General features: G+C 44.4%; 1 protein-coding gene across 2 annotated transcripts in view; it reads left to right on the top strand.

Moving 5' to 3' along the window:
- The window catches only part of usp13 (ubiquitin specific peptidase 13), a 110,357-nt gene that overhangs the window by 47,570 nt on the left and 39,884 nt on the right, over positions 1-22,903 (top strand). For both annotated transcript variants that reach the window (XM_085990262.1, XM_085990263.1), the window contains exons 9-12: positions 1,491-1,562; positions 7,779-7,872; positions 18,936-19,061; positions 21,942-22,095. In XM_085990262.1, the coding sequence (XP_085846388.1) occupies positions 1,491-1,562; positions 7,779-7,872; positions 18,936-19,061; positions 21,942-22,095 (446 nt within the window). The remainder of the gene's footprint in view (positions 1-1,490; positions 1,563-7,778; positions 7,873-18,935; positions 19,062-21,941; positions 22,096-22,903) is intronic.

Here is a 22,903-nt window from a genome sequence, read left to right as displayed (position 1 = left end):
GCTTTATCTAGATATGTTTCTTGTGATGTTCGACTTCATGTAAGTGAATCCTCGGGCTATGTGAATCGGAGTGTGATTATATGCAAAATATCTGGTAATATAGTGTTGCTTAGGAAACCCTCAATATTGGTCCATTTCCCAGTAGATGTTTATTAAAACCTTAAAATAATTTATAGTTCTATATTATTAGGGATGTCTATTTGGACATATTTGAGGGGAATAAGTATACATACAGTGGGAACTGGATGCATCACACTGAGGGGGGTACTCTCCTGAACGTTGGTGGGGATTCTGCACTCTGAACCACAAACTGACCTGAACAAAATATTTTGAAAAAAGAACTTGAAGGTATACTAAGCAAGTATTCAGTAAAGCAAACATATTGGCCCGGATTTTGCAGTCAGTGGCGAAGGAACGGTGCCCTCCTTTCACCTTGCTGACCGCTGACCACAGAGTTTTCTTGGGCTTTTGCACGGAGACTTGTTCTAATGCGGCATTTGATCCAGTATGGCGCCCTCTACAGGGCATCTGAGGCATGTGTGAGCAGATCAAGAAACAGGGAGGCTCTTCAACCAATCCGGTCGAAGAATCCTCACAGGGCCACGCAGAGTCTAAATCAGGAAGTATAAAGCAGGAAGTATAAATGAGATTTAAATCATGTACAGAATCACAGAAACCCCACAGTGCAGATAGAGGCCATTTCGGCCCATCGAGCCTGCACCGACACATATCCCACCCGATCCCCGTAACCCCTACACCAACACATATCCCACCCTATCCCTGTAACCCCACGTATTTAATCCCCCTAACACTAAGGGTCAATATATCATAGCCAATCAACCTAACCCGCACATCTTTCGACTGTGGGAGGAAACCGGAGCACCCGGAGAAAACCCACACAAACATGGGGAGAATGTGCAAACTCCACACAGACAGTCGCCCGAGGCCGGATTCGAACCCGGGTTTCTGGCGCTGTGAGGCAATAGTGCAAAGATTGGGAAAGCCAGATGGGATTAAGAAAGAGAGATAAAATAGACAGAGAGATGTAAAAAAAATAATTAAATTTATTTTTTTGTTTTAAATCTCCAACTCTAATTAACTTCTGAAGGAATGAGACTCCACACTTGTAAAATTAAATTTTCAAGGCCAGAGAGGTTGTTTAGCAGTAATAATCACTTACTATGCCATTTAAAAATTCCTGCACCAGCCCAAACTTTTTCTGGTGTCTTTAGTGGGGAACTATTGCCAAGTACCACAAGTTCACACCATTACAAAGATTTAAGCGCAGATTCCATTGGCGAGGACTGTTGCAGCGCAGTCTATGGAGGAGCGGAGTATCTCTGACAGCAACTTCCGGATTCCAGATGCCAGAAGTTGCTGTCGGATTTTTTCCATTTTAACAGTGATCGCTGTTCACCTCCATTATTATCTATGCAAAATCCGGGCCATTACAATTTAAAAGCCATAAATACTGTGCACTTGTTTTACAGATACGTAGGAAACCTCCAAAGAATATTTGATTACTCCCCTCTGGATCCAACTCAAGATTTTGAAACACAGATGTAAGTAGCTGTACCAAATGTATTTGTTAACGGTATCAGTAATTTATTCAAAACGAGTCCAGTGCAGCCATTGTCCCTGGCAGGCCCCGACCTCGCTGTTGGCTCCATCTCACTGTACAGAATGAACTTGCCTTAATGGGGCCTATTAAGCCCACCCAGCGTGTTACCCAGCCCAGTTAGATGAAGTGGGTCTGGTGACTTCACTCATGATGCGTTTTAAGTCAGGATCCTTAAAGGGTCACTGGCCACATTAAATTTTAAGTTCAATCTAACATAGTGTGCGTTGAATCGATACTGTTCAATCATATAATAAAAGTTATATATGAGTGAAAAATAAATATTTAAATAAAATTATCATTAAGTAATACGGCTCCATTTACAAATATGATCAAGAACATAATTTAAAAAGTACATTCATTGGGAAGTTATTGGTGCTTTAGTCACAAATCTATAGACTTTTGTATCAGTAACTGGTACAAATAAAAGGTGTGTGTGTGTGTATAGGTAATACATAAAATTAAGCAGATTTTAAATGTAATTGTAAAGGTGTGGATTTACAATCTCATGGAAGTTCAGCGGAACAGCTGTGGAATCCCTAACAAACAGTGTAAGTGATGCTTACAATGTGTTTCTGGGATTTCTGCAGCTCTTCTGTTGAAGTTAACAAGGGACAAGTGAGAGAACCTCGGCAGAAATTCACCCTAAAGTCTCAGACTGAAAAAAATTAAATTAGTCATATTCAGGGACTGAAAGCAAATTAAACCAGTGGAATGAGTGATGAGAATTAAATTGTTACAGTTGATGACATGTGTACTGGCCGCGCTAGATGTGCTCCTATCTAGTTATCCAGCAAGTTAAACACTTATTCAAAAATAATTCTTCTGAAGCCGGTTGCTGTTTTGAAGCTTTACTTGAACAAATTTGTGAAACTGTAAACAAAGACAAAGTATGTTTTGTACATAAACTGAGTACTATACATTCGATATTACATAAGATATAAACATATTTACGACAGTAGAATAGACTAATTGTATAACTAACTAACATTTGGACTAACTTCTATAACTATCAAATATTAACCTTTTATAAACATAGTATTATCAAAATATTACTCTGACAACGTTGCTATTATGCTAAGGAACAAAGATACTCACAGATATTGCGCTTGACCTAACATATGAAATCAGATTACATTGGATTGTGAATGGAACCTCTCATGGCAGATTCTCCATTACTCAAGTCAGGTTCTTCCTAGCAAAACTGCTTCCTGGGGTCAACAGGAAGAAAGGTAGGAAGGTCAAATGACCTCTCACAGGAAGAAAGGAACAAAGGTCAAATGACCTCACACAGGAAGAAAGATCAGATGACCTTTCCAGCATACAAACTGTTAACACAATAACCACCACCAGAGGGTGCTATCTGCACACATAAAATGTTCATTGGTCCAGAACAACTTGATTTAATGTGTAACTGGACAATCGCAGTATACTGAGAGAAAAACCTGTCCAGAAACAACACAAACATTTATTTAAATGGTATATGTCATTTTTTATAGTGCAGATCAATTCACTGCAATTACTGTTCAGTTGGAAGGCAACAGCCGAGAATTGGCCAGTGTGAAAAATTAACATTTACCAGTAGCTTTTTAAGTAGAACAGAATCTCCATCAATCTGTTAGCTGATGTAATCAACATGGTTTTTATTTTGGTTTGTTTTTCATGCTGTCAAGTAATCAGCTGGAGCAATGGCCACGGAACTCGTGCCTCAGGTTAACGACATGGTTCCCGAGCTGTGTGAATCCCGTGGCCATGCAGGGGTAGTGGGGGAAAAAGGCTCTCGAGTGCCTGTAAAGTACCTCAATGATTTCAATTGGACCCCCCCGCCGCTGCCGGTTGGATCGGCTCCACGATGACAGATGCGCTTGTGGGACAGGGGTGTGGGAGCGAGTTGACCGGGTTCCCGACCTGCTGTCAAAAAAACCCAACTTTCCCACCTGGCCCACCACCGATCGTGCCCGCTACCACCCCGGAAAATTCAGCCCATTGTGTTTTGTGGGAGCAACATTGCTCACATAAAATAGGCAAGAAAGTCACAGAACAATTCATAAGCACATAGATCAGTAGAAATGTTTTCAAATTATTGAGTATAAGATGTCCACCTTTTACAAAGATTTTGCTGATTGTTAGCCAGTTCTGTTTGCATTGTGAACTACAGAAATGTTTAAATATTTTTAAATGGTGACTACTGACACGTAACTGTTCTTGCTATAACCTGCAGTAAAATTATTTTGAGATGATAGAGCAACTTGAGTCACCCATATTTGGATATCTGATTTTTATAGTGTCCTTGGCTAGAAATGTTGCGGAATGGCTACCTGTGAATTTATAATATTGAATATGCGTGTGGTAAAGTGGTGATTTATTGTGTTGTGAAAGAGGGTAGTCTAGCGATTAGTTCATTGACTTATTAAGATGGCCCAGTCAGAGTATGAGAATTGAACAGCAAGAGGGTGAAAAAACTGTCATTAGGGATGAAAATTCACAGGTTGCAAACCTGGCAGTTACATTAGGATCACACCCGCCAATGCCCTCCAGTGCTAGAGTTTGTGGGGTCAGTGGGAGGGCCCCTCATTACCATGGGACAGGCAGGCACAATTGCTGTTTTGGGCACATTTCTGGTACCAGCCTGCCTGGGGATGGGGTGGGATTGCTCAGGCACCAGAACTCTGACCATGGACCAAAAAATAATCTTTCTCAGAGGTTCAGGCCGCTTTGCTGGAGACTCTGCCAGTGGGGCCCCACATCCTCATTTGTGGAGGCCGAGTGCCTCATCTCACTTGGTGTACCAGCTTCCACTGATATACCAGGTCCAACTGAGCCTGAGGAGCAGGAACTCCCGGCATAGGGAATGCCCACCCCTGCCTCTGCCCTTTTCTCATCGTATGCCTTGTAAGGGGCAGATGAAGGCTCCGTCCCTTGCAAGGCAAGCAGGAAACTCTCAAACTCCAGATCTTTGGGTGGTAGGGCTGGTGTCTCAGCTGGAGTTACAGAAGAACACTGGCAGAAAACCCTGAGGCATTACCTGATACAATAGCAAAATACTGCGGATGCTGGAAATCTGAAATAACAACAAAAAATGCTGGAAACACTCAGCAGGTCAGGCAGCATCTAGGAGAGAGAAACAGAGTTAACGTTTCAGTTTGAGGACCCTTTGTCAGAACTGGAAAAGGTTAGAGAAGAGAGATTTTTAAGCAGGGGCATGGAGGAGGGGAGGAAAGAACCAAGGGAAGGTTTGTGATAGGCTAGAAGGCAGGAGAGATTGACTAACAAAAGGGATGATGGTGCAAGGCAAAAGGAGAGGTAATGGGACAAGTTAAGAAACAAAAGATGACTCTAGATGAGGTGTGAATGGTGATGGAAGAATCATTTAACAGCTACCATGTGAGGAAACAAGAGGAAAAGAAAATATAGGGGCCAGGGTTATGGTCTGAAATTGTTGAACTCAATGTTAAGTCCAGAAGGCTGTAAAGTGCCTAACCGAAAGATGAGGTGCTGTTCACTATGGACGTACAATCCCTCTACACCTCCATCCCCCACCAGGGCAGCCTGAGGGCGCTCCGCTTCTTCCTTGAAACAGAGGCCCAACCAGTCCCCATCCACCACTACCCTCCTCCGCCTGGCTGAACTTGTTCTCACATTGAACAACTTCTCCTTTGACTCCACTCACTTCCTCCAAATTAAAGGTGTTGCTATGGGAGCCCACATGGGCCCGAGCTATGCCTGCCTTTTCGTGGGATATGTGGAACATTCTTTGTTCCAGTCCCACTCAGATCCCGTCCCTCACCTCTTTTTCTGGTACATTGATGACTGTATTAGTGCCATTTCCTGCTCTCGCCCTGAACTAGCAAATTTCATTCACTTTGCTTCCAATTTCCACTCTTCCCTCACCTTTACATGGTCCATCTCCGACTCTTCCCTTCCCTTCCTCGACTTCTCTGTCTCCATTTCTGGGGATAGGCTATCGACAAACATTCACTATAAGCTCACTGACTCCCACAGCTACCTGGACTACACTTCCTCCCACCCCGCTTCCTGTAAGGACTCTATTCCATTCTCCCAGTTTCTATGACTCCGCCGCATCTGTTCTGACGATGCCACCTTCCATACTAGTGCTTCTGGTATGTCTTCCTTTTTCCTCAACCGAGGATTCCCCTCTACCATGGTTGACACGGCCCTCGACTGTGTCTGTTCCATTTCCTGCACTTCTGCTCTCACCCCTTCCTCTCCCTCCCAGAACTACGATAGGGTTCCCCTTGTCCTCACCATTCACCCCACCAGCCTCCACATTCAACGTATCATCCTCCGCCATTTCTGCCACCTCCAGCGTGATCCCACCACCAAACACATCTTCCCCTCCCCCTCCCCCCCTCTGCAACACCCTCAGTCACCCCCAACACCCTGCCCCTTCGCCCGGCACCTTCCCATGCAAACGCAGGAGATGCAACACCTGCCCTTTTTACCTCCTCCCTTCCCACCGTCCAGGGCCCCAAACAGTCCTTCCAGGTGAAACAGCAATTTACTTGTACTTCTTACAATTTAGTTACTGTATTCGCTGCTCACGATGCGGTCTCCTCTACATTGGGGAGACCAAACACAGATTGGGTGACCGCTTTGTGGAACACCTCAATGCTGCTTGACCTGCTGAGTGTTTCCAGCATTTTCTGTTATTATTTCTGAGGAATTACCTTAGCCATTTGGTTTGTCACTAAAGTAATTTAATATTGGGCTTCTGAAGAGTGGGAAAAGAATTTTACGCCATTTTAAAAAAAAAATGGAAATGAGAATCGTAAAAGGTTGCATTAAGGTGCCAACTCATCTTGGGTGTTTTGTACAAAGTCTAGTTTTGCAAATGTTGCACAGTAAGAAATCTGAATAAATAGATTGTTGAAGATAACTTCTGACTTAGAATCATAGCATGGTTATAGCACAGAAGGAGGCCATTCGGTCCGTCGAGCCCGTGCTGGCTCTCTGCAAGAGCACTTCAGCTAGTCCCATTCCCCACCCTTTCCCTGTAGCCCTGCAATTATTTTTCCTTCTGGTACTTTTCCAATTCCCTTTTGAAAGCCACGATTGAGTCTGCCTCCATCACCCTTTCAGGCAGTGCATTCCAGATCCTAACCACTCGCTGTGTACATTTTTTTCCCCCTCCTGTCACCTTTGGCTCTTTTGCCAATCATCTTAAATCTGTGTCCTCTGGTTCTCGACCCTTCCGCCAATGGGAACAGTCTCTCTCTATCTACTCTGTCTAGACTTCACTTTTCAACATGGGCATAATTTTTTTGATCAAGATTGGGGAAAATGCCATCATTTGTCTTCGTCAGCTCTCTCATGATATTATAGGCATCAAGATAATCTTTTATTCCAGATGGCTGGTGCAGCTGTGATCAATTGAAATTTGCCATAAAATGTACTTTAACATTTTTTTCCACTGTGTTCAAAACTTCCTTTCTCTAACTTTGAAAACATGCGAAATAAATTCAAAAAATTTGTTGGGAATGCAGCTTTATGTGAAGCTTGATAGTGCCCAAAGTGATGTGATTGCTTCCTAATGACAAGATCTCACATCTTGGTCCCAGACCTACCTGGCACTGAAATTTATCCGTTTGTTTGTTTCATTTTGTCTATTCACAATCAGACCACTGGATGGAGCACCTCTCAGAGCAGATATAGACCAGCTTGCGTCACTTAATAGCACCTCCTCCAGCCAGAGTGGCCTTGATATTTGCCCATATTATCCCACAGCTATAGTCTCTCGTCACCCTGATGTGCCATGTTCTATTTATTTTCTTATAAAGAGATAGCAGAGGCAGACACCTGACCTACTCTATACTTTCACCAATATCACTCCAAAATTTGTTGCACTTTTTTTCTTCCACTCTTATCCCTGCTTAGCACCTCCCCAGAACTTGTGTAGGTCTTTGCAAATCATAAATGTGACCTTGCACCCTACTAGTAGGCGATGTAGCCTGTTGATGCACTGCATTAGTAGGCTGCCTCAGAATATTGGAACATGTTTGTATTCACATGGAATAAAAATTGTGTAAGACCATTTTGCAATGGAAGCAGCATTTGGAAATGGCACTACAAAGAACACAGCAAGATAAGAAAATATGTACTACTTGTAGATAATTGAGCTGAACACTCTGATTTTGTACAGGGCCAAGCTGGGACATGGACTCCTCTCCGGCCAGTACTCCAAACCTCCATTGAAATCTGAGGTTATTGAACAGGTGGTGAAAGAGGAATACAAGGTATTTGATTGCCTGTGTGCTAGCTTGATACCTAGGTATGTCATGGAGGATGTACAAAGAACACTAACCGGTTTCACACCATGTTATATCCCATGGTGGCAATCCTAATGGTAGAATGTTGTATGGCCGTTGTGTGACATTGACACAGATTTAGGCATTTCAAGGCATGCTGCGCTCGACACAAGCAATTATAATTTCAGTACTCCAGATTGAAGTGGGATCCCATACCCGAGAGTTAATAAAATCTTCTGGAATTTATTTTAAAGATTTTTGTAAGCAATTTGTGAGTGAACTTGGTGCCAAAAATACTCTGTCATTCCACTGCACATTCGCTGCAACTCCAGCAAGAGTGCAGTAGAAGGACTGGAGTTAGGCCAGGATCCAGATGTGCTGAGTCTCATACTGGCATTGGGGATTCTGTCGGGTCTTGTAAGGAGTGGAGGCTCCACCTCCCCCTTACCAAGCCAGTAGGAGGGGACAGGGCCAAGGGTTAGGACTCCCTATGTTGGGACTTATGTCCCTGGCTTAGGAGCAGATTGAGCAGGATTGGCAGCTGGTATGCCCAGAGAGGAGAGATGCTATACTGCGAAACATGCATGTGGGCTTCACCTGAGGGTTCAGGCCAGGATCATTGCTTGGACCCTTAAAGAGGAACCCCAATATTCTTTTTTAAATTAATGCATTTCTAAAAGTGGCTCCTTAACCAAGGGGGTTGCTGGGGAAACTTTGCACTGACTACCCCCCCCTTAAACAGGCATAGAGCACTATATATTACGGCTCTGGGGGTGGGGGGGGGAAGGCAAGCACCTAAGATGGACCCACGGAGGCGCGGGCATCTGACTTTAGAATGCGAAATAGGGATCCGTCCCTTGACTCAGGAAAGTCCACTGGGGTCAGAGGCTGTCTGAGTAGGATCCAGGCGTAAATCACTTGTCCACAGATTTTCAGGGTTCTTAGGATTGTGGAGGTTAACAAAATTAGATATGATACCTGGCAGTATTCTCGCACTGTAATGCTTCTCCCTTCAATTGCAAACTGATCACTTTCACAAACATTTTAATTGGTTAGCTTTAAGTCACAGTGCCATTTGAGTGTTTTTATTGCTCTGCATATCTTTCCAGACTGAACATGCCGAGGTTTCATGCTTGCTGTGAGCCAGCCCATTTGATTGGAAGTTGTTGATTGATTGCAATTACACACTTTACCTCTCCCTTGTGTAGAAATGTATAATTTAATCGATGGCTGTTTCTATCAGTGCTACAGTTCCATGTTTGCCATGTCTGCTAATCTCTGGCTGTCTTAATCTTCATTAGTTCAGTTCAGATAGGCTTATGGAAATGTTAATAAAGATTGAGTGCCAGTGAGTGCTAATTTATCAATGTGAGTTGGTATAGTTTCTGGGAATAAGAATTGTAGTGTGGCCAGCAGTAGTTGGAGGGAGAAACTGGCAATGTATAATAAATTGTGAAGGAATTTGTTTAATTATACTGATGCCATGCACAGCGAATACAAATATTTCCTTGACTAGGGGCCTTGCATTGTAACTTTGAGGTGCTTTAAATCAGTGAATCAAATTTTGTTTAAAACATTTTTTTTTAAAGTAAAGTTAGTGGCTATTTCCACACTTGAGTTCAATAAGTCTCTTATTTAATAACTCTAACCTACCTCCCTCTGAACTTGCAGCCCTCCGTTCTCTCAGATCCAGCCCCAGCATTGTCATTAAACCTGCTGACAAGGTTGGCGCTGTTGTTTGGCGAATTGACCTCTACCTTGCAGAGGCTCAACGCCAACTCTCTGACGCCAACTCTCTGACACCTCCTCCTACTTCCCCTGGACCATGACCCCACTACCGAACATCAAGCCATTGGGCTGGATTTTCATTCAGGAGTCGGGACTACAACTTTCGGGGTTGTAGTCCCGCCGGGGTTGTAGTCCCGCCTCCATCAAAATGTGGCCAATCTACGCGATTTTAACTTGATTGACCTTGTTGAGCCTGCCCCGCGGGCTCAGCAGACCAATCAAAGGCCACCCGGCAACAGGTGACATCACAAACTGAAATTTCATCTGTCAAGAGATTTTGACAGATGAAATATCAGCGTTTCACAGCTGTTTGAAGCTGTCAAACACTGACAGTCTTACTTCTAACCTGAGTCCTTCTCCACAGACTCAGTTAGAAATCTCTCCTGCACAGAAAGCTGAAGGCTGTTACTTTTGACAGTTCGCAGCCATTCTGCTCTCTGTGCCGGTGAGATGAGGGACTCCCGAGACCTAAAGGAAAGAAGGCTGAAAAGGTAAGAAAAGGTATGTAAAACTTATTTAATCACTTTAGACACACCAAACACACTTACCTTTGCACTCATGCACACACCACTCACCTGAACACCGACATCTCGACCCCTCCAAGTCCTTCAACCCGACGGCCCAACTCCTCTAACTTAGCGTGGTTTGGAGCCGTCGGGAATCCCACACTTCAGCATTAAAAATAGGGATTAGGCTAAAAACTGCCTGTTAACTACCTGTTAACAGGCAGTTAATTGGCAATAATCCCTTCCCGCCTTGGGTAGGCGGGTCCCAGTGCGGGGTGGGTACCCGCCTCCTTTGAAACTGACATGGAGGTGGGTTGGGGGCAGGATGGGGTCGGGACCCCTGATTTCGGGATTTTAACCCCCAACACGCCTCCAATCCCGACTCCACGGCCCAATGAAAATCCTGCCCATTGTTTCCAAGACACTCACTGACCACCTCATCTCCTCTGGGGATCTTCCCTCCATGGCCGCCAACCTCATAGTTCCCCAACCCCGCACAGCCCGCTTCTACCTCCTTCACAAGATCCACAAACAGGACTGCCCTGGTAGACCCATCGCTTCAGCCTGTTCTTGCCCCACGGAACTGATTTTCTTCCTATCTCAACTCTTTTTTTCTCTCCCTGTCCACCTCTTCCCACCTAAATGCGCGACTCTTCCGACGCCCTCTGCCAGATTAACAGTTTCCTGACCCCAACCGTCTCATTTTCACTGGACGTCCAATCCCTCTACACCTCCATCCCCCATCAGGATGGCCTGAGGGCACTCCGCTTCTTCCTTGATATAGTAATCTGGGATGTTATGATTAAGGTTATCCACCAGGTGGTGCTGTAGCCAATGCTGCTACTAAGGTCAGCGGTTTGCTTCCTGTATAGGTCAGCACAAGGTGGAATGCCAGGATGCTGATGCAGGCTGTCTGTAAACGTGTTTCCCAGTTGTTAATAAAGTACTCGTGTTAATTCTAACATCTAGCCTCTTTGAGTTCCTTGTTCCACTTTCTGGATTTATCACATTTGGCGACGAGGCAACTAAAGGACCCTGCATAAAGAAGAAAAGTCTGCCGGGACGTTTAAACAACAAAATCACGAGCTAAAGTTAGCTACAAGCTGGAAGAGAGCATGGCTGCCATGGTAGGAATGGTTTCCGCTTTTGATATTCAAGCACAAACCTGGGAAGAATACTGTGAAGTGTTGGGTTATTTTTTCGAAGCAAATGAAATAAATGATGCCGGAAAAAGGAAAGCCATTCTGCTTAGTTCAGTGGGAAGCCAAACCTACAGTTTGATGAAAAATCTGCTCAGTCCTGAAAAGCCTGGAGACAAATCATTTGTTGAATTAGTGGCTTTGCTAAAAGAACATTTCAACCCTAAGCCTAGTGAGATTGTACAGCGGTTCAAGTTTAATTCAAGGAACAGGAAAGAGGAAGAGAGCGTAATGGACTATGTAGCGGTGTTGCATAAATTAGCACAAGATTGCAATTATGGGAACAACCGGAAGGAAATGCTGCGAGATAGGCTAGTTTGCGGAATTATGGACAACCGAATGCAGCGTAGATTATTATCCGAGACTGGGCTTACTTATGAAAAAGCATTGGAACTTGCTCAAGCCATAGAGACAGCGAACCGAGATGTAAAAGAAATACAGGGTTCAGACAGGGCTAATGCTACGCAAGTTGCAGGTCAGGTTGTTGTGCACAAGTTGAACATGCGTCAGAAACCACAACGTGAGCATGTGAAGGCATGTTATAGATGCAAGGGCGATCACCTGATGAGTGAATGCCGGTTTCTGGAGGAAAAGTGCTACAAGTGTGGGAAACAAGGACACATAAAACGAGCTTGCAGGGCGAAATCACCTGTGGAGGAATCCAAACCAAAAGGGGGAGGACAGCAAAACCAAGGGAGAGAAGTGAAAAAACAACATGGAGCACACCACATCAGCGGGGAAGCTGAGGGAGAAGAGGACATGTTCATAATGTATGGCATGTTAGAGAACATTCCAAAAGTGGCTCCTATCACATTGCAACTGACAGTAAATGACTCTAAGGTGAACTTTGAAGTGGATACAGGGTGCGGCGTGACAATGAACAAGGCAGAGTACTCAAAATTGTGGAACCGTGCAAAAGTTCCAGAGTTAAAGCCTTGCTCCCTGCACCTTAAAACATATACAGGTGAACAAGTAGCAACATTAGGTACAGCTAAGGTAACTGTGCAACACAGGGACACCGTGGAACAGCCACCTGTAGTTATAGTATCAGGCACCAGACCAAACCTGTTAGGTCGGGGCTGGATAAAAGAACTTAAATTAGACTGGGGAGCAGTACATCAAATAAATGCGGGCAAACAGTTGACTTTGCAAGAAGTGTTGAGTGAACATGAGAATGTGTTCAAGGAGGAACTTGGCACATTTAATGGCCCCCCAGCTAAGATTTATGTAGACAAGGAGGCACCGCCAAGGTTTTTTAAACAACGACCTGTGCCTTATGCCATGAAGCCAAAGGTAGAGGTTGAGCTTGACCGTCTATTGAGAGAGAACATACTGGAGCCAGTGAAATGTTCGGAATGGGCAGCTCCCATAGTACCTGTTTTAAAACCGGACAATTCGGTAAGACTCTGTGGAGACTATAAATTGACAGTCAATCGGGTGTCCAAACTAGAGCAGTATCCTATTCCCAAAACAGAGGATCTCTTTGCAAACCTGGCTGGAGGAAAGAAATTCACAAAGTTGGATATGAGTCATGCCTACTTGCAGATTACACTGGATGACGAATCAAAGAAGTATGTCACCATAAATACACACAAGGGCTTGTTTACATATAACCGCTTACCGTTTGGTGTCTCATCTGGTCCAGCTATCTTCCAGAGGACAATCGAAGGTGTACTGCAAGGGATTCCACATGTTTCCATCTATCTGGATGACATTCTGGTGATGGGAAGCACCGACCAGGAGCATCTGAGCACTCTGAGAGAGGTACTACAGAGATTGGAGAGGGCAGGGTTCCGGCTCAAGAGGAGTAAGTGCACTTTCCTGGGGAATGAGGCAGTGTTCCTGGGACACAGAGTGAATGCCACCGGGCTCCATCCACTCAAGGAGAAGGTACAAGCACTGCAGGACGCCCCTGCTCCTACAAATGTGGCTGAGTTAAAAGCTTACCTGGGACTGCTGAACTATTATAACAGGTTTTTACCAAATTTGTCAACTGTGTTAGCACCTCTTCACAAACTACTGCGCAAGGAGACACAGTGGCAGTGGGGAGAGGAGCAGGGGGTTTCACTTGAACAGTCCAAGAAACTGATGCTGTCGTCGGATGTGCTGGTTCACTACAATGCAGAGAAAGACATCATTCTCTCTTGTGACACTTCACCTTACGGGGCGGGGGCAGTTCTTTCACACTGCATGGAAGATGGAACTGAAAGACCAATAGGGTTTATGTCCCGAACTCTAACACCAGCGGAAAAGAACTATTCCCAGTTAGACAAAGAGGGGTTAGCAGTAATGTTTGGGTTACAGAGGTTCCACAAGTACATATATGGCAGGAAGTTCACCATATGCACCGATCATAAACCTCTTTTCAACGAAATGAAAGCAGTTCCACAGATGGTGTCACCCCGGATCCAGAGGTGGGCAGTGACGTTGAGGGCATATGAGTATGTCATCGTCTACAAGGCGGGCAAGTACCATGGGAACGCAGATGCCTTGAGCCGTCTTCCACTGCCAGGCACACCTATCCGTGCAGCTCCAGAGGACAGAGTTTTGATGTTGGAGGACACTGACATGGCACTTGTGACTGCAGAGCAAGTAAGAACATGGACAGGTAAAGATCCAGTACTGTCTAGAGTTCGAGAATATGTGGTGAGGGGATGGCCACAGCATCCGGAAGGGGCTGACTTCACACCCTACAGTGTCAGGAAAACAGAGTTGAGTGTGCAGGATAGTTGCGTGTTGTGGGGAGCACGAGTGATTATTCCACAGCCAGCACGACAGTCTATCCTAGAGCAACTACATCAGTGTCATCCTGGGGTCTCGTGTATGAAAGCCTTGGCTAGGAGTTACTTGTGGTGGCCAAAGCTAGACGAGGAGATAGAAAATCTAGTCAAGACATGCAGCACTTGTCAGGAACACCGGAAGGCACCAGCAGCGACTCCTCTCCACCCCTGGGAGTGGCCGGATAAACCATGGAGAAGATTGCACTTAGATTATGCGGGCCCATTCATGGGGAAGATGTTCCTCATAATCATTGATGCTCATTCCAAATGGATGGATGTTTATCCTGTAAATTCTGCTTCCGCCACTACTACTGTAGACTGCCTGCGTCGGAGCTTCAGTAATCAAGGGCTACCGGAGATTGTAGTGAGTGAGAATGCCACTTGTTTTGTGATTACAGAGACAAAAGAGTTCTTGAGGAAAAAATGGCATAGTGCAGGTGACCTCGGCTCCATATCATCCGTCCTCGAATGGACTTGCGGAGAGAGCCATACAAACATTTAAGGAGATGATGAAAAAAAGTGTAGAAGAGAGTTTAGCAGCCAAAGTGTCATGGGTTCTGTTCAGCTACAGAATAACACTTCAATCCACCACAGGACTCTCTCCTGCTGAGATGTTATTAGGTCGTAGACTACGCTCCACTCTTGACGTTGTCCACCCAGACCTAAAAAGGAAAATAGAAAACAGACAAAACAAACAAAAAGAGAACCATGACAAAAGAACAAAGAGCCGAAGTTTTGGAGAAGGAGATGCGATCCTTACCAGGAATTTCAGTTATGGACCAAAGTGGATTCCTGGCTTCATCGACTCAATGACAGGTCCAGTATCATACAAGGTCATGTTGGGAGATGGTAGGGTAGTACGCAGACATGTAGATCAGATACTTCCCAGACAAGGGGAAATTGAAATGAAGGTTCCAGATGCAATGACTGAAGACAGGGTTGCCCCCAGTTATCCAAGTGCATCTGTGGTGCCACCACCAGGGACAGAGATAATTCCACAGGAACCTATCCGTCAAGAGGAAACCATCGTTGCAGAGTCAGATACTCTGAGCACTGCTCAGGAGCAGCTGGTGGCTTCACCACAAACAAGCAGGGACTTTGCTGTCAGACATTCACAAAGGACTCACAAGCCACCAGAGAGATTGATACTGAACTGTTAGATTCGTCAAGTATGGCACATGATGAATGGAGACTCCTTATGTGACCCTCAGGAATGGTTGTTTGTTAAGAAATTCATACTGAAATCTTAAGGGGGGAGGGATATAGTAATCTGGGATGTTATGATAAAGGTTATCCACCAGGTGGTGCTGTAGCCAATGCTGCTACTAAGGTCAGAGGTTTGCTTCCTGTATAGGTCAGCACAAGGTGGAATGCCTGGATGCTGATGCAGGCTGTCTGTAAACGTGTTTCCCAGTTGTTAATAAAGTACTCGTGTTAATTCTAACATCTAGCCTCTTTGAGTTCCTTGTTCCACTTTCTGGATTTATCACATTTGAACAGAGGCCCAACCAGTCCCCATCCACCACCACCCTCCTCCGCCTGGCTGAACTTGTTCTCACATTAAACAACTTCTCCTCTGACTCCACTCACTTCCGCCAAATTAAAGGTGTTGCTATGGGAACCTGCATGGGCCCTAGCTATGCCTGCCTTTTCATGGGATATGTGGAACGCTCTTTGTTCCAGTCGTACTCGGTCCCATCCCTCACCTCTTTTTCCGGTACATTGATGACTATTGGTGCCATTTCCTGCTCTCGCCCTGAACTAGAAAATTTCATTCACTTTGCTTCCAATTTCCACCCTCCCCTCACCTTCACATGGTCCATCTCCGACCCTCCTGTTCCCTTCCTCGACTTCTGTCTCCATTTCTGGGGATAGGCTATCAACAAACATCCACTATAAGCCCACCGACTCCCACAGCTATCTGGACTACACTTCCTCCCACACCGCTTCCTGTAAGGAGTCTATTCCATTCTTCCATTTTCGCCGTATCTGCTCTGACGATGCCACATTCCATACTAGTGTTTCCGATATGTATTCCTTTTACCTAAACTGAGGATTCCCCTCTACCATGGTTGACACGGCCCTCGACCGTGTCCGTTCTATTTCCCGTACTACTGCTCTCACTCTTTCCCCTCCCGCCCAGAACCACGATTGGGTTCCCTTTGTCTTCGCCTTTTACCCCACCAGCCTCCACATTCAATGGATCATCCTCTGCCATTTCCGCCACCACCAAACACATCTTCCCCTCCCCCATTTCAGCATTCCAAAGGGACCGCTTCCTCCGCGACACCTTGGTCCACTCCTCATTCACCCCCAACACCCCATCCCCTTCCCACGGCACCTTCCTGTGCAAGCGCAGGAGATGCAACACCTGCCCTTTTACCTCCTCCCTTCCCATTGTCCAGGGTCCAAACACTCCTTCCAGGTGAAACAGCGATTTACTTGTATTCTTGTCATTTAGTATACTGTATTCGCTGCTCATGATGCGGTCTCCTCTACATTGGGGAGACCAAATGCAGATTTGGTGACCGCTTTGTGGAACACCTACATTCAGTCCGTAAGCATGACCCTGAGCTTCCGGTCGCCTGTCACTTTAATTCTCCGCTGCACTCCCACTCTGACCTCTCTGACCTTGGCCTCTTACACTGTTCCAACGAAGCTCAACGTAAGATCCAGGAACAGCACCTCATCTTTCAGCCTTCTGGATTCTATTTCAGACCATAACCTCTGCCCCTATTTGTTCAGACAGCAGCTGTTGATGATTCTGCTGTTACCATTTACACCTCTTCTAGACCCATCTTTTGTTTCTTTACTTGTTCCATGACCTTCTCCTTTTGCCTTGCACCATCATCCTTTTTGTCATTTAATCACTCCTGCCTTTCACTCTATCACAGACCTTCCCTTTTGTTCTTTACTCCCCTCCCCCTTTCCCTGTCCCTGCACATGCTTAAAATCTGTTGCATCTCTAACTTTTTCCAGTTCTGACGAAAGGTCATCGACCTGAAAGGTTAACTCTGTTTCTCTCTCCACAGATGCTGCCTGACCTGCTGAATATTTCCAGCATTTCCTGTTTTTATTTAAGTCTCTTATTTAATCACTTTATGTTGGATTCCTGGAGGAGGTAGTCTCGCTCCGCTTCATTTTGGAGTTAATTTGGCCCTTGGCACCTGACTTACATTCTCAGTTGATCATCAGTGCAAAGTGGTTTCGGCTTTATATCGATGCTAAATTTGTGGAGTGTGAATGTACCCTAAATTTAATTTCTTAACATTTACAGCTGTATGAACATGAGAAAGGCCATTCGGCCCATTAAACTTATCCCTCTATAATGGGTTAGGTGTTTACTTTTGTTCCTAATTCAGGCTTGTCTGACGCAATGTAATGATTCGATAATTTCAGATTAGCTCAGTAATGTTTCAAAATATCTACATTAATGATTTCATTCTCTTGAAGTTGGGCATCAAAAATGTGCAACAAGTGCTGAAGGTATTTTCCCAGTTCTAATATAGGTACAAATATAGACTGGATTATTTGTGGAAATGAGGCCTAGCAAATGTGTAAACAGTAACAGTTAGGGTAGCCATACAATTCCAAATCGATTGAATTTGACTTGCAAATGTTTCTCATTTTAATACTTCCCACAGCTATTCAAACACTGGACAGTTAATTTCTTTTAGGAGTTTGATTTTTTAAAAATATATTGCTCCATTCTATTTAGAGTCTTAAACCTTGATTTTACCTCTGCCCACCAGGGGGAACTGTGCATGTGAGCATTTAAAATCACATTTGGGTACTTGGCATACCATTCCTGAACTGTTCACGCCAGTCGCCATTTTAACGTGATTTCCCCCCCCCCCCCCCCCCCCCCCATTCGGCACAGGCAAGCAAGGGCTTAAGTTAGATGTAAAAGTCATGCTCGGATGACGTTTTCCAGACCTGTACGCCATTTTAATTTAAAATCAAATCCTCACCCAGTGCCGTACCTGGCGGGATTGGTGTGTAGCAGCTCCTGAAAGTGTATCAAAAGGGAGCTCTCAGCTTCAGCTCCCTGGATCAGAGGATCTTTTTGCTCTTTGGTTTGCTAGGAGATTTTCCAACTTACAGATTGCTTTTTCACAATTTTCTGCCCGCCGCTACTGCATTACTGACTTAAACTTGTACTTTACTCCTGTCTGAACAAGTGGAGCTTGAACATGCTTCACCATTCCTATGGAATGAAAGGCTGCAGGTTTATGACCACAATTCAACAAGGAGTGAGCTTCCAATCGGGAGGAAGTGCTGAATGTAGGGAAGGGGGTTCAGCAGTGAAGTGAATGTGGGCTCTCCTCATTTCTAGTAGCCAGATTTGAATTGACAATGGCAGAGGCCTGGAAGCAGGTGGCCTGCTGGCCCTCTTGGATAAGGAATGGTGTATATAACATGATGAGACCTTGGCATTGAGGGAAAGCAAATCAAAGATAATGTTTGTATAATTTTTTTTTGCCTTACCTATGTGGAGGTAAATTTTAAAGCCCATTCTTAATAAGCAAATTACTGCAGTTCAGCTAGACATTGATCGACCGGTGGTTGGGGCAGTTCAGGTACTTGAGTCACCATCTATTGCAATGAAGTATTAACATTTTACAGGAGCAAGAGTAAGCATTCCGCCACTTGAGCCTGTTCCACCATTCAGTTGGATCGTGGCTGATCTGCACCTCCACTCCATTTACCTTCCTTTGTTTCATGCTGCTAAGATTTGACACAATAACAAGTTTCTGACTCTGTTTTGCTAATTACAGCCCCAGCAACAAGGGATGGTGCCCAGAATGTTTAAAGCCTTGGTTGGAAAAGGACATCCAGAATTTTCATCTAATCGGCAACAGGATGCACTAGAATTCTTTTTGCACTTAATCAACCTTGTAGATGTGAGTCTCTAAATAGCAACAATTGTTTGTCCTTTTCTCAGTCTCAAACATTGGTTCTAATAGGTTTGGTCTGGACGCTCCCAGCTCTCTTGCTGACGGATAGCTCTAATAAACAAAGAAAGAAATGCATCTATTACTAGGCAACATGTAATGCCAACTTTATCTTTAACACACTACTGCTTTTAGTTCAGTTTAGATACAATAATTCAATCTTGAAGCTGTATCCCATTTAATCTTCTGAAAACTAGAGTTCATACAAACTTCCAATCTCAAAGTGTGGTTCATCTGTTCCACGCTATCAGGTTTTCAGTTCCTTATCCAAATGAAAAACATTTTGTTTTAAATTTAACCTTCAAAGCATGCCTCGTGATCTTCAACACAATGCTTAATTGAAATGGAACACTGTACATAGATCATGTGTAAACTATTTCCAACAATGAATGGCACTATTTTCTTTTTTATTAAAATTAAGAAAAAGCATGCTAATATTTTATTCAACACCATGTAAAAATGCACAATAAAGACAAATTTATTTGAGTAAAACAAACACGTTTTTAGGCTCTTCAAGGCTTGCACATGATATGAGATGACCTTGGGTCATGTTTCAAAAACTGAACATGTCTGTCTGCATACAATCTGGGAATAACTTCATACTATTGCATTGCTGATTTTTCAGTGTTACCATTCTATTTGTTGTTTGGCAGATAAAAGAATAAGGGGGGAAAATTGGGTTGATTTGTGCCTCTCGTTAGCGCCCCCGGGGGGTGCTAATGGGATGCAAATCCCCTAGCGCCCAGGCACGGCGCCGCTAACGCCTCCCGCAAAATTCAGCGGGAGGTTAGTGGTGGCGGTAGCCGGTAGTGATGCCATCGCTGTGCGCAGCGCCTCGCTTGCGCCCACTGACCTATCGCCGGACGATATGTCCGACAGGATCAGGGGGGCATTTTTGCAGCAGCGGCGGTGGTAGTTAAAGGGGCAGGTGTCTGGCGGCCATTTTTTTTGGCTGACTGCCAGGATCTGCCCCCTTCCCATTTTTTTTCTCTGGGTGCTGGCTGCGATCGCTCAGCCTAGCACTCCTCGAGTGCCCGGTGTTTTCACGGCACCCCGCTCCCCGGTGGTCTAGCAAGGCCCCGGTGCGTGCAGTGCTAGGCCCCTCCCCTTTAATTGGGGAGGAGGCCTGCAATGACGTGGCGCTACGTGCAGATGCTCGTGGCGCTGTTGCACATAGCGCCACGATCTTCAGTTGTAGCGCCCCAAGAAGGAGGTGGACCGCTTCCAGTAGCGCTCCATCTCCTTCTTGGGACGCTACCAATTAATTTCTGGCGGAGGGGCGCCATCTTTTTCGGGGCGCAATAATTTGCACCCTGGCGATGTTAGCACCCCAAAAGGGGTGCCACCCAATTTTTTCCCCTAAGAATGTTGCTCTCCAAAATACTAATCTAAACAGAGTTCTTTAAGAAGTGAATTAAAATATTTACTAGTAAATTTACTTGGAGAAGCATGGATTAATAAGGGACAGCCAGTATGGACTTGTTAAAGGTGAATCATGTCTGACTAACCTGATTGAATTCGTTGATGAAGTAACAAAGAGGGTTGATGAAGGTAGTGTAGCAGTTGTTGTATATGTGGACTTTCAAAAGGCATTTGATAAAGTACCACATAACAGACTTATTCAGAAAATAGAAGCACGTGGGATTAAAGGGACGGTGGTGACTTGGTTATGTAATTGCCTCAGGGATAGGAGGCAGAGAGTAGTGGTGAACGGATGCTTTTCTGACTGGAGAGAAGTATGCAGTGGAGTCCTCAAGGATCGGTATTGCTTTTCCTCTTGTGGACTTGGGTATAGGGAGTACAATTTCAAACTTTGCGGATGATGCAAAACTTGGCAACATAGTAAACAGTGAAGAGGATAGTAACAGACTTCAGGAGGACATAGGCAGACTGGTGAAATGGGCAGACACATGGCAGATGCAATTTAATGTGGATAAGTGTGAAGTGATGCACTTTGGGAGGAACAATATGGAGAGGCAGTGTAATCTAAATGGTACTTTTTGAAGGGGGTGCAAGAACAGAGGGACGTGGGGTGCATATTCATAAATCTTTGAAGGTGGCAAGTTGATAAGGTGGTTAAGAAAGCATTTGGGATACTTGGCTTTGTAAATAGGGGCATTGTTTTTATATTCAATGAAGCCATGACCTTTACAAATCACTGTTTTGGTCTCAGCTGGAGTATTGTGTCCAATTCTGGGCACCACACTTTCGGAAGGATGTCAAGGTTTTAGACGGGGTGCAGAGGAGGTTTACCAGGATGATACCAGGGATGCGGGACTTCAGTTATGTGGAGAGATTGGAGAAGCTGGGTTTGTTCTCCTTACAGCAGAGAAGGTTAAGAGGAGACCTAATAGAGGTATTCAAAATTATGAGGGGTTTTGATAGAACAAGTAGGGAGAAACGGTTTCCTCTGGCAAGTGGTTGGTAACCAGAGGTCATAGATTTAAAGTAACTGGCAAAAGAACTAGAGGGGAAATTAGGAGACCTTTTCACACACAGGGTTGTTAAGCTCTGGAACGCACTATTTGAAGGGGTGGTGGAAGCAGATTTCATAGGAAATTTCAAAAGGCAATTGGACATATATTTGAAGAGGACTATTTTGCAGGTTCATGGGGAGAAAGCTGGGGTGTAGGAACTAAATTGGACAGCTCTTTCAAAGAGCCAGAACAGGCACGATGATCTCCTTCTGTGCTATAAGATTCTATGATTCTTATTAAAAAAAAAATTCTGTAATGCTTGGATTAAAAGTCTCTCCATTTAGATGTGCTGCTGACTCTTGTGAAAATAGCCATTTTCATTCAATGCTCTTAAACCTCCTGTGCATCCCAGAGAAACCACAATGGCTCAGATGATCCCAGTGAAGTCTTTCGTTTTATGGTAGAAGACCGAGTCCAGTGTTGCCAGTCCAGGAAAGTCAAGTACACACAGAGAGTCGACTACATCATGCAACTTCCTGCTGTCCTGGTGGCTGCTAGTAACAAAGGTACATATATATCATGGTGCTTATATTGGGCTTAGAGTAACACATGAGAAAACAAGAGGGACTGTAAATGATTGAAGGATTCTCCACTCACTACACTCACACGGGCGTCAAAGAACTTGCTAACTGTTGCGTTTTATTTTTGAAAAGATCTGGAACAAAATTATTTTGATTATAATTAAAAAAAAAAGACATTTAATAACTTAAAACTGAAATACATTTGAAATAATGTTTTAATTGATTTGTTTGAATTAACTTTTGTTTAGCATAGATCTGATTTCTGAACACTTTACCAAATACTGTTTTTAGACAAGTGGAAAATATGAAGAATTACTTTATTTATTCCATAAAGTCTGTGCTATAACTTGTCCCAGCTGAAACAAAACTGCAGAATACAGGACTGAGTGTGCTGTATACTACAGCCATTGTGTGTACTGATAGTACAGAGATTAATAATGTGCAGTTGCTCCCTAACTTGAATTAACACTTCCGTAACTGGACACTGAGAGATGTGGAGATGACTGTCCTTTACAGAAGTACATTTTTTTTGATTCCCTGTGGGCAGCATCTGGGCTCCTCCTCTGAGGACCCAACTGACATCTGGAACTCAGTGTGGAGGAATAGGAACACAACAATTGTCATAACGCCTCCGTAATTTAGACAGCTACCTTAACAAACCTGACCACAGCTGGGCACAACTTTATACGACAAAAATCCAGTTATGGTGGGAGAATTCATACCATCACAGTATTTCTTACATTTTGCATGCATGCAAAATGGTGCATTAGTTTATAATAATAATAATTGAAGA

The sequence above is a fragment of the Somniosus microcephalus genome, chromosome 6 (genome assembly GCF_052327205.1).
Source record: "Somniosus microcephalus isolate GS21.2 chromosome 6, FLI_Smic_1.0, whole genome shotgun sequence".
In the NCBI taxonomy this organism is placed as follows: domain Eukaryota; kingdom Metazoa; phylum Chordata; class Chondrichthyes; order Squaliformes; family Somniosidae; genus Somniosus; species Somniosus microcephalus.
The sequence above is the reverse complement of the archived record's forward strand: the minus strand, read 5'-3'. Positions and strand labels throughout refer to the sequence as shown.